At 44.8% G+C, this 15,573-nt stretch overlaps 1 protein-coding gene across 1 annotated transcript; it reads right to left on the minus strand.

Annotated features, from left to right (window-relative positions):
• Window positions 1-226: 226 nt before the first annotated feature.
• Window positions 227-9,150, minus strand: F2 (coagulation factor II, thrombin). Its single transcript, XM_003206418.4, has 14 exons — window positions 9,026-9,150; window positions 7,929-8,092; window positions 6,498-6,522; window positions 6,267-6,317; window positions 5,653-5,758; window positions 5,443-5,573; window positions 4,761-5,057; window positions 4,315-4,425; window positions 3,908-4,034; window positions 3,281-3,448; window positions 2,792-2,965; window positions 2,441-2,619; window positions 922-992; window positions 227-514 (listed from the first exon to the last, which is right to left on the minus strand). Exons 1-14 carry the CDS (start codon window positions 9,102-9,104, stop codon window positions 374-376), a joined length of 1,824 nt encoding a protein of 607 aa, XP_003206466.1. The 5' UTR covers window positions 9,105-9,150; the 3' UTR covers window positions 227-373.
• Between the last annotated feature and the right edge of the window lie 6,423 nt (window positions 9,151-15,573).

Here is a 15,573-nt window from a genome sequence, read left to right on the forward strand (position 1 = left end):
TAGAACAGAAAACGAATTCAATTGAAGGGGGAATGGACAGTGTCCAAGGGGAGGTCTTGCTTACTGTGACTTAAGTCCATCATCTGAAGTCTGAAATCTGTTGTTACTGCTGATAGAGTGGAGAAGAACATTTGAAGTACTGCTACTGCTGTTGTGTTGATGCTCCTAGCTATTGTGCTGACATGGATTCAGGTGCTGTTCAGCTTAGCATGAACACGAGGAAGAAGATAGTTGAGAATTTTTATTTTCAAGGAAGAACATGTTCCTTTGTCAAGTTGCAGGGATTTAACTCCTACTTCAAGATTTATCAATGTGTATGTTTTTAAGAAGTGGAATATTGTAGCAGAACTGAGAACAAGCAAGGGAAGCTCTTCTATCCTTGTTTTTCAATGGTTTTTCGCATCCATTTTTTCAGGCGGAATACGTGAGTATAAAATCCGTATTTGCCATCTCGGTCACAGCCTTCTCCCCATGAAACTATTCCCACTTGATACCAACGGTTGTCATCTGGGTTCTAAAGCAAAGAAAAATGAAATTAGCACAAGAACAAGAGATTTTCAGATCTAGGACTTGTTTGTGCCACAGCCTTTTTACATCATGGATACTACTTCGGAATTTAAACTGGTATCTACTAGATAACATAGCTTGTTGGCATAACTTTGTCTTTACTCTCAAACCTCTACGTGGGAATTGGCCATCGCTTAGAAATTCTGCAGCTGACCTCTGTATTTGCAGGAAACTCAGTAAAGAAATTGAGCTAGATGACTGCAGGATGCATCTTATTGGATCAGTTCAGGTTTCAGTTGAATTTGCTTCAGCTGCTCAGCAGTTTTCATCTCTGCTGCTGTTTTTTTTCAGGCGATTATACAACTTCAGCATCACACAAACCCAGCTCTGTGTCTTTGAGCTTGTTGAACATACCTTCATCACAAAAGGCCCCCCGCTGTCTCCTTCACAAGCATCTCCTCTCTTTGAGTCTTCAGGACTATAACCTAAAGGCAAGAGGAAAGTTAGCCATTTGACTATAGGAGAGTGGTGGTCGTCTGTTCCTTGAAGCATTGTTTCATAATATCTTAGAGCCCCTGCTCACTCATTGCTTACTGCTTCTACAAACATTGGACTTAAAAGCAAATGATTTTTTTTAAATTTCTTTGTAACAGCTATCTCTGCTGTCTGCAACATTACTGATTTTGCTGTACTCTGCCACCCTGTTTCTTATCAGAATTGCTATTGGTCAGCTGCTGTTTGCAGCTATAGCTTGAGCTGCTGTGCCTTTGTTTTACAGACTTCAGTGTGTGCAAGTTCCATGCACTCTGTTTTTTCATTGTATTGACTAGAGAAAAATGATCTTCCTCATTTTTCCTTGCATGTCTTTCTGTAGGCTCTCCTCTTTGTCCAGCTGGATGTTTATTTTAGACTTGCTATAAAGATAGGTTTCATTGTCACGTCTGAGCACGTTCTTCCTGTCATGCAAGATTCCTTTTTGCTGCTGTATGTCTGCATCTCAGCTATTTTTTCAAAAATGCTTTTTTTAGAAGAAGAAACAATAGGAACAGTGTATTGTTGGGGTCTCGTGCAATTGGCTTCTATCCTCTCAAGCATATTGTTAGATGCAAACAGCACAGACTCAGCCTAATAGTTGTTGACATGCCCCCAGGAATTAGGAATACAGCAATAGCAAGAAGAATTAATCTAGTACATAAATCTCTAGTGTGTTTATATCTTGAACACTGTCTCTTCTCTCTCAAAGAGTGCTAGAGGAGGTTTAAGAAGGTGCTATAAAGATTATCAGAACTACAGAATGTCTTCTATAGTAGGAAAAAAAAATGAAAAGCGCTTCTCAGCTTGAAAGAGAAATTATAAAGCTATAAGAGATCCATAAAATAGCCTGTAACATCAAGAAATGTTATTAATAGATTTATTCTAATTTATTGGTCAGGAAACTTAACAGAACATTGGGAATTACTTTATCCACACATGCTGTAATTAATCTGAGGGAGTCTGTTCCCATAGAAGTTGTGGCATAGGATTAAACAGGAGCTCAAACAGTTGAGGCAAGTTAGTAAAGAATGGATTGTTTGTCTACTGAGGATTACAATAGCTGGTTTGCAGTCAACGTAGAAAGCTGCTGAACTGCTTCTTATGCTGTGAAAAGATTGTATTATGAGCATAGTTCTCACACAGCTGTTGCTGATAATTAGTGGAATTGTTCTATTAGGCTACTTAGCCTGACAGCATAGCGCTAAAACCTTATTCCTAAATTCTGCTGCCTTTGTGTTGTCTGAAAGCTGAAAGAGTTACTGTCATGGGAAAGTTTTCTTTTAGGGGAGGGTATTTGCAAGTTTATTGGAAGGTAACTTTGTAGCAAGAGTTTCATGGGGAGTCCAGACCCCATGTCTTCAATGGCAAGCTTTAACCTTATGTATCCAGGTGCACTTACCAGCGCAGAACATATTGTCAGTGACTTTAACCCTGGTGGATGCCTTGCAGGTGTTTTGGTCTACAATAGGTAGATTGAGCTGTTGCAGAACTGTTGGCAGGTTTTCTGGGGTAGTGGCCCATGTTTCTTTCAGATTTCCCCAGCCAGTTACCCGCCCTTTGAAACCTGCCAGCATCAACCTGTGGAAAGAAGAAAGGTTATAACATATGTTATATATCTTGTAACAGCTTTCTGTTGCCAGACTCCTTCACTGTAAGTAGTCTTAACAGGCATCTTTCTTTATCATCTTCCATGATGGCCTGAAGGATGTTGTAGTCTGTATTTCTGAGACTGAGGGAACAGCCACCTCACCTCTGCACAAGCTCCTTGGTAGGCAAGCAGACAGGATGGATGTAGTCGCTGAAGATGACCGGCCGCTTCAGGTGCAGGAGTGCAATATCTCGGTCCATGTTCTCTTTCCAGTTGTACTTGGGATGGATGATGATTTTATCCAACAGAACAATTTTCTCTTTATTCTTTTCATATCTGAAATAGTTGTAAAGGAAAGAACTCACTGTATGGTAGCAAGTGAGAGTCTCTGGGGGCTGACGATTTTCCCCTCTTGACAATGGAGTGCACCTTTAAACTTCCCATGGTTCTGTTCTCCCTCTCACTTCAACCTTTGGGATCAGCAAGCACAGCATATATAGCTCCATTAAATCCCACTATTGGGAGGCCTTTGCCATTAGTTTACATATTTCTGTATACTTCATTGGATGCTGGTTTTTATCCAAATCTCATTATATCTCACTACTTCAAGGGCAAAGCTAGTTTACTCTTGCTTAGTCTAGGCTCTCTTACTTTGCCCTGAAATGCTTGCCAATCCGCACCAAGATGTCATTTGTAGTCAAGTTCTTCTCCCAGGGTGGATAAAGAAGGCAATGAGCAGCAGTCAAGACCCAGCTGTTACTGATGAGGCTGGCACCACACAGCAGCTCTTGAGGACTCTTTTTGTAGAGCATCACCTGCCTTAGACACAAGGAAAGAGGAAAGCTTAGGATTGAAGTCTTGGCTGGACGCGTGTGTCTTCGTGTTATGCAGGGAGAGCGGGATTTGCAGTAAGCATGGAAGCACATTGTGCTGTATAAAGACAGATGGCTTTATTGAAAATATATCTACCCTGGAGATGTGTAACTTATATAATAGACAATTTGCCTTATTTCCTTCACTTGCAAGAATTTCTTATCCTGTCTGTTCCAGTAAAGCTGGAACCATGAGCCACACCAGCACTCTTGCTTTCCCCGATGCTTGTATACTTAGCTCCAGAGGAGAAAAGTTTATTTCCAGCTATTTTTCTACTGCCTTGTCAACCACTTGGAGATTTGTGATTAGAAATGATAGCAGCTACATGCTAACTGGCAGATTGCCCTTTTATTTTCCCCTGCATGAAGGGGGCAGGAAGGGTAGAGAAGGGAGATAATACTTTACCAGGGGGAACTTCCAACTTCTGCATCATTCCCATGTACGACTCTGCCTCCCATGTAGGAGTCTAGTAGCTCCTTCTCACTTTGGTCTGTTATCTGTTTCTTTTCGAATAAAGGGCGAGTGCCACAGTCTGAAAAAATAGGCAGTCTGTTTTCATTACTCTGCCTGCTTCACAGCAGCACAGTTTTATCTGAAGTCAGCATGCTAAGTTGGAAGAGCCTAGGGAGAGAGTGCTTATTAGCTCCATAATTGTAACTAGAGTTTGACAGTTAGACTTCTGCTGCACCTTCAGGGAATTTAAGTGTCTCCCACCCCTGCTTTTGGCAGCTGTTGGTAAGCTGGTATTTCAGAGGCACAGTGGAATGCTCTGGCAGAAGAAACTGCAAATTCTCTACACGCTTTTTGCTCACCTGCTTCACCTTCACCAAAAGTTTTTTCATCAAAGAAGGTTTTGAACTCTTGAAAGACAGTACGTCCTGATATTTCCTCCAACTGTTCATTCTCATCCTCTAACGAGCTGTCTGAGAGAGACAAAAAGATGGACGTGCAGTTTCTACATTTAAGTCAGTGTAGATGTTCATTTCCACATACAGTAGGAACAAGGAAGGAATGGCATTTTAAAACAGTTGCTACTTTTCGTGTTTGTCATCCATCAGTGTGAGGCTTTAGAGAGAAAAGTACACCTGAGAGAGGTAATGGCTCTATATACAGGTATGGCAGGTTAGTACATGTGCTATTTGGACAACTAGGACTTTCACATGCATTGACTCGTACTAATCTAGTCATGTTTTGTTGTTTTGTTGGTTTTTCCATTCCCTGACAAGTGTGCCTACTCAAACCAATGAAGGCTTCTTACCGCAGTAATGCAGGTCACAGTATTCAAAGTATGGTGGTTCATCTATTACACACCAGACACCCTCATCATCTGCATCAGGGTTCCGACAGTAATTCTCCTGCAGCTTCACCTCTGGATTAATTGTTTTGCCTTGGAGCACTGCTTTGGCCTTCTCTGAGGCCCATGGCAGGCACGTAGCCCCAGACACAGTGACTGAAAGCGTCCCTGTATAAAGCATGCCTTTCTCTGATTCACAAGGCTGTGCTGTGGTTGATGGTGTGACCCGAGGAGTGAACTTGACTGTTGTCCTTTCTTGACCTGGAAAGGCAGAAAGTTGTGATTTAATCCATAGCTTTGTCCTAGAAAATACTTCTGTTAGCAAATAGTACTAGAGCCAGTTTATTAAAGCACAGAATTCCCCAGGGCATCCATTTATATTTGAGAGCTTCTGCTATGCTACCTTGTGAGCGGTGACCCTCTACAAAGTTGTAGTATCAGATGTTATTTCTAGCATGGGAATGTGTGTGTAACTTAATGATGTTTACTTCCCATCCTCTTTCAGTTTTTAAGATACGGACCCTCTATTCTGTGTGTCCTCTATTGTATAAACACCCTCCTCACTAATTCTTCTCCCTTTCTTAGGGTCAGTCTTACTGCTAAGTTCCTTGCTGGTGAAAAGCTGGGATGTAATGCTGAGACATACCACATACTGGAATGGGGCACTCCTCCCGTTCCACTGTTGGGTCTCGTGTGTAGCACCATGGACCTTCTGAATTGTTGTCTGGGTTCCTGCAGTAGTTCTCAGTGAGGTCAGGATAATTGGACGCATTAAATCTGTGAGGAAAGGGTGGTAAGGCTAGGAAGGAGAGACACCCTGGAGAACCCTTTAGGGGAAAGCAAGAGATGAACTTACTTAGGTATATGTGGATATTTGCTTGTCCACACTTGACATTCAATGCCTGATTTGGTGTAGTTAATTGTCCCCCGATAGTTCTGGCCCAGATTAACAGCACAGTTACCTGTCAAAATCCCAAAATAGGTGAGCCTGAGTTGGTGGAAATGGATGTAACATTTTCAAGGTCAGAGGTACAACAGATGCCTTTAACTTTTCAGACATGTGAGGTATTCTTTTTATAAGATGGAAAGAGCGCTCTCTTAAACTTGCTTTGCCTCATTAGAGAGAGCTCTCCCTGAGGCTCTGCGCTTTGCTTTGGCTGTAAGGCACAGGTCAGAGCAGTACTGAGAGGCCAGTTTAACCCAGAGCTATACTTAAGGCTTCGTTACTTTGTCCTGGGGAAAAGCATATCTACCCTATGCCATTTCAATGGAGCAGTTAGGCAGTTTGTAAAATGGATAGTGGGGGAAATAAAGAGGATGAAAGAAATTTAAAACTCCCCTCATGATATTTTTCTTTCTAATTAGATGACCTCGCCAATTTCAGATTTTTTTTTCCTTCCAAAATCTGCAGGAAACAAATTCCTGGCATTCAAAGTATCTGGGAGCTTAAGTTCCACATGAATTTCTTACCTTCTAGACAAGCATCCAGAGTTGTCCTAGGCATTTTTATGCCCTGACATACTTGCAAAATAAGAAGAAAGAAGCATGTTATATGAAAGAAACTCATTAAGTGTCATGGTTTGAACCAGTTTATCATTTAGGGACAAAACGCAAGTGCTTTTTCCTGGGGAGTGACCTCTCTTAAGAGGGTTGGGAGCCATTTCTCCAGTAAGGATTACTGAGGAACTTGAAGCAACCTACCTTGGTATTTTGCCCAAAATGCATCCTGTAGAAACAAACAAGAAAAAAAAACACCATAAATATCAAGGAGTAGAGATGCAGTACATCAGACCTTGGCTGCTGCAATTCAAACAAGCAGAATGCCTAAATGGAGCAAACTAAACCAGCTCTGTTTGTATTAAATACTAGGGCATCTAACAAAGCAGAAAGTCTGATATAAAACCACATTCCCACTCATCAGACTCAGGATTCAAGTCATTTTTCAGCTCTGCTCTGATAAGCAAGTTTTTTTTTGCTTTGCTTTGCCTTATGTTCCATGCCAGCAAAACACAATACCATAATACAGCAAAGATCCTGTGACAAATTAACCTAATGTCTGCAGGTTTTTCTACCATCCTATGAAGGTCATTTTGATTGTTAATCTGTGCTGAACTTCCACCTTGGCTTTGTCTTCTCTATATTGACCTAGAACAGGCAGGATGCACCAATGATTTTTATTACTTCTAACAAACGTGGAGATGCAAACACAGGCAATTGGTTATGTGCAGAAACATTTGCTGTCCTTGCTCAGCTGTTAATCAAGTAATTGATCATCTCCAGGAGAGACTCAGGCTACTTGCTGTGGATTTGCAACTCATGAGACTAACAGAGGGGACTACAATCACTTCTAAAAAACCACCAGAGATGCTTACAGCAGTTCTTCCTCATCAACCTGCAGAGGAAGTACTGCAGCACAGAAGTACAAAGAATTTAACCTGGAATTTCTGAAGGTCATATGCAAGTATTGCTCAGTTCCTCGCATCTGCATCTCTCCCGTGCAGCCTGAAAGTGATTGCTTTAGAAATAGTTTGTAGAGCTTTTATCATTCTGGCTTAAACTCCTGACTGATAATGTTTATTATTTTATACTCAGGTGTGGAATTATCACTGATACTGGCCTTGGGGCTAGGAGTATTTTACAACAGGATGGAGAAAAATATATATATATATATATATATTAGCTGAGTGAGTGAGTCTGGATGCCAGAAAATGGATACATTGTGCCAGAGTTTCATCTCAAAGGGGCTTGAGGCATCCACACTCAGAATTTGTTTGCTATGTCAGCTGTTCTTTGAGTCTGGGACTGCAGCTATTCAAATGTGTGTGGCACCATACTGAACTAGATGAAGATGAAATTCTTATCTAGTGGTTGAGGAAAGGCTCTCTTTTATTTCACTTCACGCTTGAAATAGAGAGAGAGGAAAACGAACTTGAGATTTGTGGTGCAGTTCCAGGAGTGGCTCTAGGAGGGAATTTCCCTAAGGATATCTAGTCTCTCCCTGGGTGACAGGCACAATAGCTTTGCCTTTGTAGCACAAAATTGTGTGTTAAGACCCCAGCCCCTGGCTGCGTGTCACCCACAGGTCTCACTGCAGGAGCTGGCTGCAGGACACCGATGTGGCCTGTGACATACCGTGTCAACAGTGGATTCAAGGGCTTCAAAGGCCTCCTCGTAATTGCATGTCTCCTCCAGGCACTCTCGCTCCAGGTTTCCTTTAATCATCTCTTCCAGAAATCCCTTGTTGGCACGTCGTGGACGCTTGAGCAGTGACAGTGCCTGCCCCTTTTCCAGGAAAACTACCGAGTCAGAACACTGCCAGTCAAAGGGATGCTCATGGTGGGAGGGTCCCTGTGTCTCCTCTTGACGCTTTCGCTCAGCTGGTGTAATGCTCCCACAGCCCAGCCTCCCCAGTTCACCGTACAGAGAAGGGAAGCCTTGTCAAGGACCTGTGAGGTCCACAGCTGGTGATCACAGCAGTCTCACTATAATTCATCTGTCAGGACTGGCTTCGTCCAGGTCACAGAAGTGAAAATAATCTTCTGCTATCCTTGGCAAAGCTGCTCTGCTAAATTGCTTGTTTGCTCGGAGCTTGCTACTGCTGTCTACCAACCACTGAATTTCTGTCTTGCCAATTTCAGGCTACTGTAATAGGCATAGGTAAATTCTATCTTCACCTTCACCTCACAGGCCCTGATCTGAGACCTATGACAGGTCTTTCCCCATACAGCAGTGGGTTAGAAGGGACCTGAACTCATAATAAGAATAAGTAGATGAAGTAGAGGCTCTAGTAAAAAAAAAAAGGAGCAGTAAGCAGGAAGGCTGCATACTGTATATGACCTAAACTTTAGATAAAGGATAGCTGGATAGGCAATGCAGAGTTGCGGCCAGTGGGGTCAGCTAAGGAACTAACAAGACCCACAGCTGTGCTACACAGGGTCTTGTTCTGAGTCACATTCTCATTCTCCACCATCAGTCAGGTGACCTGTGAAATCCACTGAGCTGTTGTCACCAGCTTTCCCTGCCAGCTGCTGGGTGCCGCTGCATCCTTCTGGGCAGGGAAGCAATATGCTCACTCCGCTCTCTGCACCCTTTCGCTCCCAGCTACAGGCTTTTAGAATCTCCTTCTGCATTACCTGGAAAACCTTCCACAGGCTTTACCACTGAAGGAATTAAGCCCATTCTCCTTCCTTAATCACCCACTGGTACTGCCCATCTCCCTGTGTTCTTACCTCCGTCATGGCTCAAGATGGGGTGCAGAAGGCTGAAAAGGAGCAGGCCCTGCAGCATAGTGGTTTTGCTGTGCGCCATGCTGTACAGCCCTGGCTGCAGAGGAAATGCAAAGGAAGCAGAATAAGTGGAGTCACAGCCCTGCTGGGTTAATATTAAACCAGAATGAAGAAACAGGACTCCAGAGGTCATGGTGTGTCAGGGACAGCGGGACTGAGGCTCCTCTTATCCCTTTTCTCTTGGCATCTTTCCCTCCCTTTGGGGCATTTTCATTTTCATACTTAATTAGCAGAAACCAAACCAAATGCCTTTGGATATCCCTCCACACTCTGAACTAAAATTAGCATCCCACTGTATAACATGGCATAAGGATTAAGAGGATAAGTTTGTCCCAGGGCATAGGGAGAGCTTGGGCCAGCAGAGAAGTCTCTGCCAGCTGCCCCAACCCAAGCAGCTCACTGCTGCTCCCAGTGTCAACCTGCTCTCCCGCAGCTCTTGGCATGACTGCTGCCTCCCCATCATGCTGGCTTGGTTCCTTGATGCAAGATCTTCTTGGATGCTGTACTTTAGCAGCGACCTCCTTAACCATTCCCAGTCCTCCTCCTGTTTTTCTGTTGAAAATTCCATCCCTTTTCCCCTTAGAGTCCAGTTGTCTTCTTTCCCCACAGTTATCAGCAGGCTCAGTCTGATATTTTGGCACCGAAACAAAATTTGAGTTTCCTCTGTCTTCCTCACCCATGCAAAGTAGCAGAAGGGATGCTGGCTGCAGTCTCTGTGGATTTTCAATTTTCCTCCCAGTTAGGTCAGCAATGCCATTCTCAGTGTGTACTTCCCGTGGCAATATAATTCCCAGTGGGGTGGAGGAGGGTGAAGCAGTTTGAAGTCTGGTCTCTCCCTTCTCTTCCCACGCCAGTGAAACATATTAAAGTACATCCAGAAGGAAACAGAAACTCTGCCAAGCAAGCAGCAAGCAGTAAGTGTGCCAGAAACAGGCAGAAAAACAAGGGCTTGCGGGAACAGGAAGGCAGGAGTGATACGGGTGCCACAACATCAGCTAACTAGCAAGTTAAGAACTGAACTAACAGAGCCAGGAATGCTGTAATGATTCCTACATGCAGAAAGTTGGAATGGTGAGAAAACAGCAGAAAACAAGGCAGGGTAGGAGTAGGCTCAGAAACTGCCACAGGGCACAAAAGTGGTTTCTTCCAGCAGAGAGTATGTTTTGTGCTGTGCCTCCGTGCAGCAGATACAACTGTAATGTTTATCTCCATAGAAGGAGTGCAAATATTAGCATTAGGGTGGCTCAGGAATGACTCTGTGGTCACTGGTACAAAGAGCAGTTGCAGAGGCTCCCGCCCTCATCTAACAGGAATACCCCTACTCTCACCCACCACACCTGGATTTTGGAAAGGCACCTTTGGGAAAAGCCAGATTGACCTGGGTGTGTGTGCATAAGATTAGCCACAACCCTAGAAACATCCCGGGTTACTTAGCAGAAGGGATTCAACATTTAGAAGCACACAGGCAGGGCCTGCACTGATGCTGGGATGGGAATAAGGTATCAGTGCACCAACAATGGTTTGGGAAGTGGTGAAATCAAACTCTCTGCTGTCCCACACAGAAGTCACTGCTGCTCTTCACTGTGTGAGGAGGCAAAAATAGGCACACATTTCTGTAAGCTCAGCAGGCAACCAGAGGGACTTGCTCAGCTGACAAAATTGTAAAGGATAAGAGTAAAGCCAGTTTCTTTACTCTCTGTTTGATAATTTGGGTTTGGTTTCGTATGCAGTTGGGACAAGTGACATTAGAGCTGCTTTCACCAGAGCATTACTGAGCAAGCCCATGTGGATGCGAGTATCATCCACACCCTTTGGTCGAAGTGATGAATGATGGATACACGCGTGCCTGTGCAAGTGTTCATTGTGGATCCCAGTAAGAAAGGCAACCACAGTTCATAAGGCATTCATTAAAATGCCATTTGCTGGAGATAGGATTAGAAGGCAAAGGGGTATAGCATTAGATAATCTTAGTTTCCTTCAGATGCTGGTATTTTTTGCCACTTTCAGCCATGATCTGCCAAATCATTTTGCCGTGATTTGGTCGTCATCTCACACTAAGGTCATATGATGAGGTTGTCCAGATTGTCTCTTTTGTCATAATTAATTGTCCCATCTCTGGGATCCCAGGTTTTGGCCTGTTCCTGCTGTTTACAGACAGCACACAGCCTACAGAGCACAGCAACCTACACAGTACAGCAGCAAGCAGCATGCTCCTTCACCTGTATTTCTTGCTGCTGGGATACCCACACTTGTTCTTTCTGTATCTTTCATATTTCTACATTCATACAAGAGAACAATTTTTCTATTTTATCTCTTGTATCAGATCAAAACATTCCAACACTCTTTTCAAGCACATTTGTAACAAGTACAAACAATGAATTCTCATTTAACTTTTCTCACCCCCTTCTTAAAGAGAAAGCTTAGTATTTCGGCTGGGGTGGGACTTTCAAATAACTCCTGATTCTCCCAGATCATCAGAAATGTCACCTGGGCTAAACACCATGTCACTGTTTCCTGTGTCTGAATATGGGGTGAGGCAGGAATCTATTCTTTTCCTCACGTTTCCTTCCAGTAAGGCATTTCTCACTGGGATCTTGCTGACAACACAAAATGTAATACAGTTGTTCATTGTGGATCCCAGTAAGAAAGGCACTCAGACTCCATAATGTATTAATTAAAACGCAATTTATTGGAGATAATGTGAGAAAGGGGAGAGACCATCTTACATCTGTGCAGATGCTGTGAACCCCAGGCTGTACAGCATCAACCAGATGTCCAGTCGAGCCATGGCATGCTGCATAGATCCCATCCATGTTGAGGTTCCACCGGCATTACAGTGTTCACGGTTTTGATAGGATTTCCTTAGAAGTATATAACTCTATTCATCATTTTTACTCAAACAAAAGGATGTTCACATGAGAACATGCTGCTTCTATGACGAAGACAGGGACATGGTGATGGCAACATCACGAGTTGCCCAGGGGGAGCCAACTATGGGCTCCTTAGGCTTAGTCCACTACGTGCAGCATAGCACAGCCTGCACCTACATAGTCAGATCAAGCATTAGGTGAATCATTTACACAACAGTGCTTCTGTCACGACCACTTAACTGCTCCCATCTGTTCTCTCCAATTACTTCAGAATAAAGAAAGGTATTACAGGTCAGCAGATCAAGCAATAGGAGGCTGGCTTCTCCTTTTCCCCTCCCTCTGCTCCTCCCCCATCTCTCCCAGCTGTGCTGTGACAGAGGGCACATGCTTCAAACGCAACATGTAAGCCCAGCTCCAGCGAGAACACTTTGCAGCTGTGTCAATATTTGAAAAATGCAAGAGCTTGGATATGCAGCAAAGGCAGAGCAGTAGAAAGCACTGCAGCTTCAACTGTAAGCCTTCCCTCATACACCTATGCTTCCACTGGTCCGTATTCGAGAGCTCAGGATAAAGACCAGGGTCATCTGCCCCTGACTTGAAAGAAAATAACTGAAAATGAATAGACTTAACTGCTCATTAGCTGAATTCACCTACTGCCCTTATCTCAAATCAAGGTGTTGTGGATGCAACTAACACCTTGTCTACAAAACGGTCATAAAGGAAAAAAGAAAAAGAACATCTGACATCTCAGACAGGCACATTACTGCCTTTGTAGCACCCCAAAAGGGAGCAGTGCTATCGATGGTTCTCAGGTGACGCTATACCCTTCTGTTGTACAGTGGACATTAAAAGCTCACAGATTGTAGGCCTCCAAACAAAGCCTTCTGGGGAAATGCAGCTGTTGGAGAGGGGCAGAATGAAGATCGAGGTTAAATCTGTGGAAGCAGTAAATAAACACAGTGTTTGTGCTATATATGAAATGCAAGTGTGGGGCAGGCAAATCTGAAACACACTGTTAGGGCTGGTATTGTTGATCTTTTCCTATGAGGCCTTTGGAAATACACATTTTCTTCCTGACAAGGCATCAATTTTATTCAGCACATCTCAAATGGCAAATGATCACTAAAGAAGACAGAGCAGGGGGAATACCTGGGGTGCAGTGGTGGTTGTGCCATCTGAAGGCTTTTTGATGGAGGAGCAGAAAAGTGGAAGAGAGGAAGCAAGAACATGAGATAAAGCATCAGGAGAAAGGAGGAGACAGGCAAAAATCTTCTGAGCATACTGAAATGAACTGTAAATCCTTACCTGGACAGGTAAGGACCTTCTCAGCTGGGGACAGTGAAGATAGTGAAAATTCACTGTACAATGCTACTAGTAGCGTAAGAAATGAAAGCAACTTTTATTGTTTTCAAACAGACCAACCAGCACCTGAAAGCCAGGAAGGTGACAGCAAACGAAACAGGCAAAAGCGGAAAAATAACAGTCAACCCCAGCTATAAAGCAGAACTTTGCTTCAGCTAATTGTGAAAAACACTTTTTAAAAAGTCTTATAAACACTTGGGAAGCTGCTTCCCTGCAGCGTCTCCTACTAGCGTCACCCTCAAATGGTCAGAAATGCTACTGGCCTCCTGAGTAATAGCCCAGAAATGTGTTTGCACATTTTAAGACGGAAAACCTTGAAAGGAAGGAATTGTTTAGGGCTGCTTTTAAACTTTTCCCTATGGTGCATGGTCACCCACTGGCACTTTAATAGGCAGAGGAAGGGCACTGCTCATTGAAACTCCAGGTTTCCTCTCTAAGAAGTTACTCTTATCAACATTCCCTGCACCAGATCCAAAAGGCAACACATGTAGGCTCACAGCTCCACAGAGCAGCTAGACAAAAACCCAGGTCTACATCAGCAGTTACCTCTGAGGCTGCTAATTCTGTTGGGGGCTGAGCCACAGAGCCTTGTTGGCACAGAGACACTACAGAGATCATTTTTTGTTTTGTTTTGTTTTTTAGCCCCATTTTAATATTCTGTACAGAATAGTCAGGGTCAGCTGAGGTAGTTACATTCATCTCAACCTTCACTTCTGTCACTGCTCCAAAACCCATCCCCTCCTAATGATGATCACGTCACTCAGTGAACCCTTGTCCTGCACAATAATGCACTTGTCCTCATGCTTGGAGATGGTGATTTTAATTATGTCCTTTGTTGATGGCAACTCAGCAGCCCTCCTTCTAGGATCTGGTGGGCTGCCTTGAGGCTGGTAAGCAGCAATGCAGTGACCACTGGCTGCGATCAGCAACTGTGTCTTATTTTCTGGCCCTGGCACCTCCAGCATAAGCAAGGCAGGTACTGCCATAGCCTCCTCGTGGGAGGGGCTCTTTCTCTGAGGCTGGAGTAGGTCCACAGCAAGAGACGCCTCTGAAGCACTCATTTCCTCAGGATCCTTTTCTGCCTGGTGGGTGAGCATGTGGTGTGCAAGACTCTGTGGAAGGGTGAAGCCCGTGCCACACAGCTCGTATTTGTAGGGCTTGTCAGCCAGGTGGCATTGCTGGTGTCCAGGGTGCAGGACTTGCCGCACTGCTCACAGTGGAAAGAGTGCTTGCCTGTGTGCAGGTGCTCACGGGGGTCTCGCAGTGCCTTGCTGCACACTGCGCACAGGGTGAGCCTTGCCCATGTGGGAGATAAGATGGCACCACAGCTCTGGCAGTTTGGGGAAGGCGTCACTGCAGAAACAGCACTTGTAGGATTTCTCGCTCATGTGCAACTGGAGGTGCTCATGCAGGTGCTCTGCTGTCGGAAGTCCTGAGGACAAGTGTAAGGCCGCTTGCTTGTGTGCAGATGCATACGGTTGCGCAAAGAACCAGGATTGGCCAGGCAGCATCCACAAATGGCACACTGGCATCCCTTGGGATGAGGGGAGCCTTGAAGCTCTCCTCTGAGCTGTAGCTCTTTCCACACTCTGTGCACATGAAGGGCTTGTGGCCAACATGGACAAAGCAGTGCTTCTTGAGGTGGCAGAGCTGCAGGAAGGCTTTGCCACACTCCCTGCAGTGGTGCTTGCACTTGATCACCTCCTTCTCCTGGGACAGAGCTTCTGGCAGTGGGCTTGGGCTGCCAGAAGGACCTTCTGCCAGCTCCCTAAGCTCTCCTGTTCCACAGCCTCCTCCAGTGGGCCCTTCTTTCCATGCTCTGTGGATGCCAATTTGGAGACTTTGGAAGTGTCGCTCTCTTTCCTGCAAGTATCTACATTTTGTTCTTCAGGACTGGGCTGCTGGGGCTCCTTCTGTGTGAACAGTGATGCTGTTCTGGCACCACTGGCCCACACACCCATGCAAGCACCAAGTTGAACTCCAGTTGAGGGTAATGACAGATCCAGGTCTGAACGCACCTCTTTTTGCTCCATCTCCACTTTTTCTGCTGCGAATCCACGACCCACGCCCTTGTCCAGCTGTTCCCTGCACCTGCCGCTGGTTTGGACGTTTGAGATGGCCGCTTTGGTGCTCATTCTCAGTCCTCGCCACTTTGGCTTGCCGCGGCTCATGTCTGGGAGAAGCGCTTTCCTCTCCCGGCAGTGTTTGGCGGCCGGCCTCCTCATCGGGGCGCCCCGCCGCTCACCTCCGCCAGCCGCG

Source organism: Meleagris gallopavo, chromosome 5 (assembly GCF_000146605.3).
Source record: "Meleagris gallopavo isolate NT-WF06-2002-E0010 breed Aviagen turkey brand Nicholas breeding stock chromosome 5, Turkey_5.1, whole genome shotgun sequence".
NCBI lineage: Eukaryota > Metazoa > Chordata > Aves > Galliformes > Phasianidae > Meleagris > Meleagris gallopavo.

What these genes read in the sequence shown, in the direction of transcription:
- F2 (XM_003206418.4), bottom strand. Translation starts at nt 9,104, where the DNA reads ATGGCGCACAGCAAAACCACTATGCTGCAGGGCCTGCTCCTTTTCAGC. An exon ending in ATTTTGGGCAAAATACCAAG is followed by an intron (nt 6,318 to 6,497) that starts GTAGGTTGCTTC and finishes TTATTTTGCAAG; the next exon opens with TATGTCAGGGCATAAAAATG. An exon ending in TCTGGATGCTTGTCTAGAAG is followed by an intron (nt 5,759 to 6,266) that starts GTAAGAAATTCA and finishes GGATTTTGACAG; the next exon opens with GTAACTGTGCTGTTAATCTG.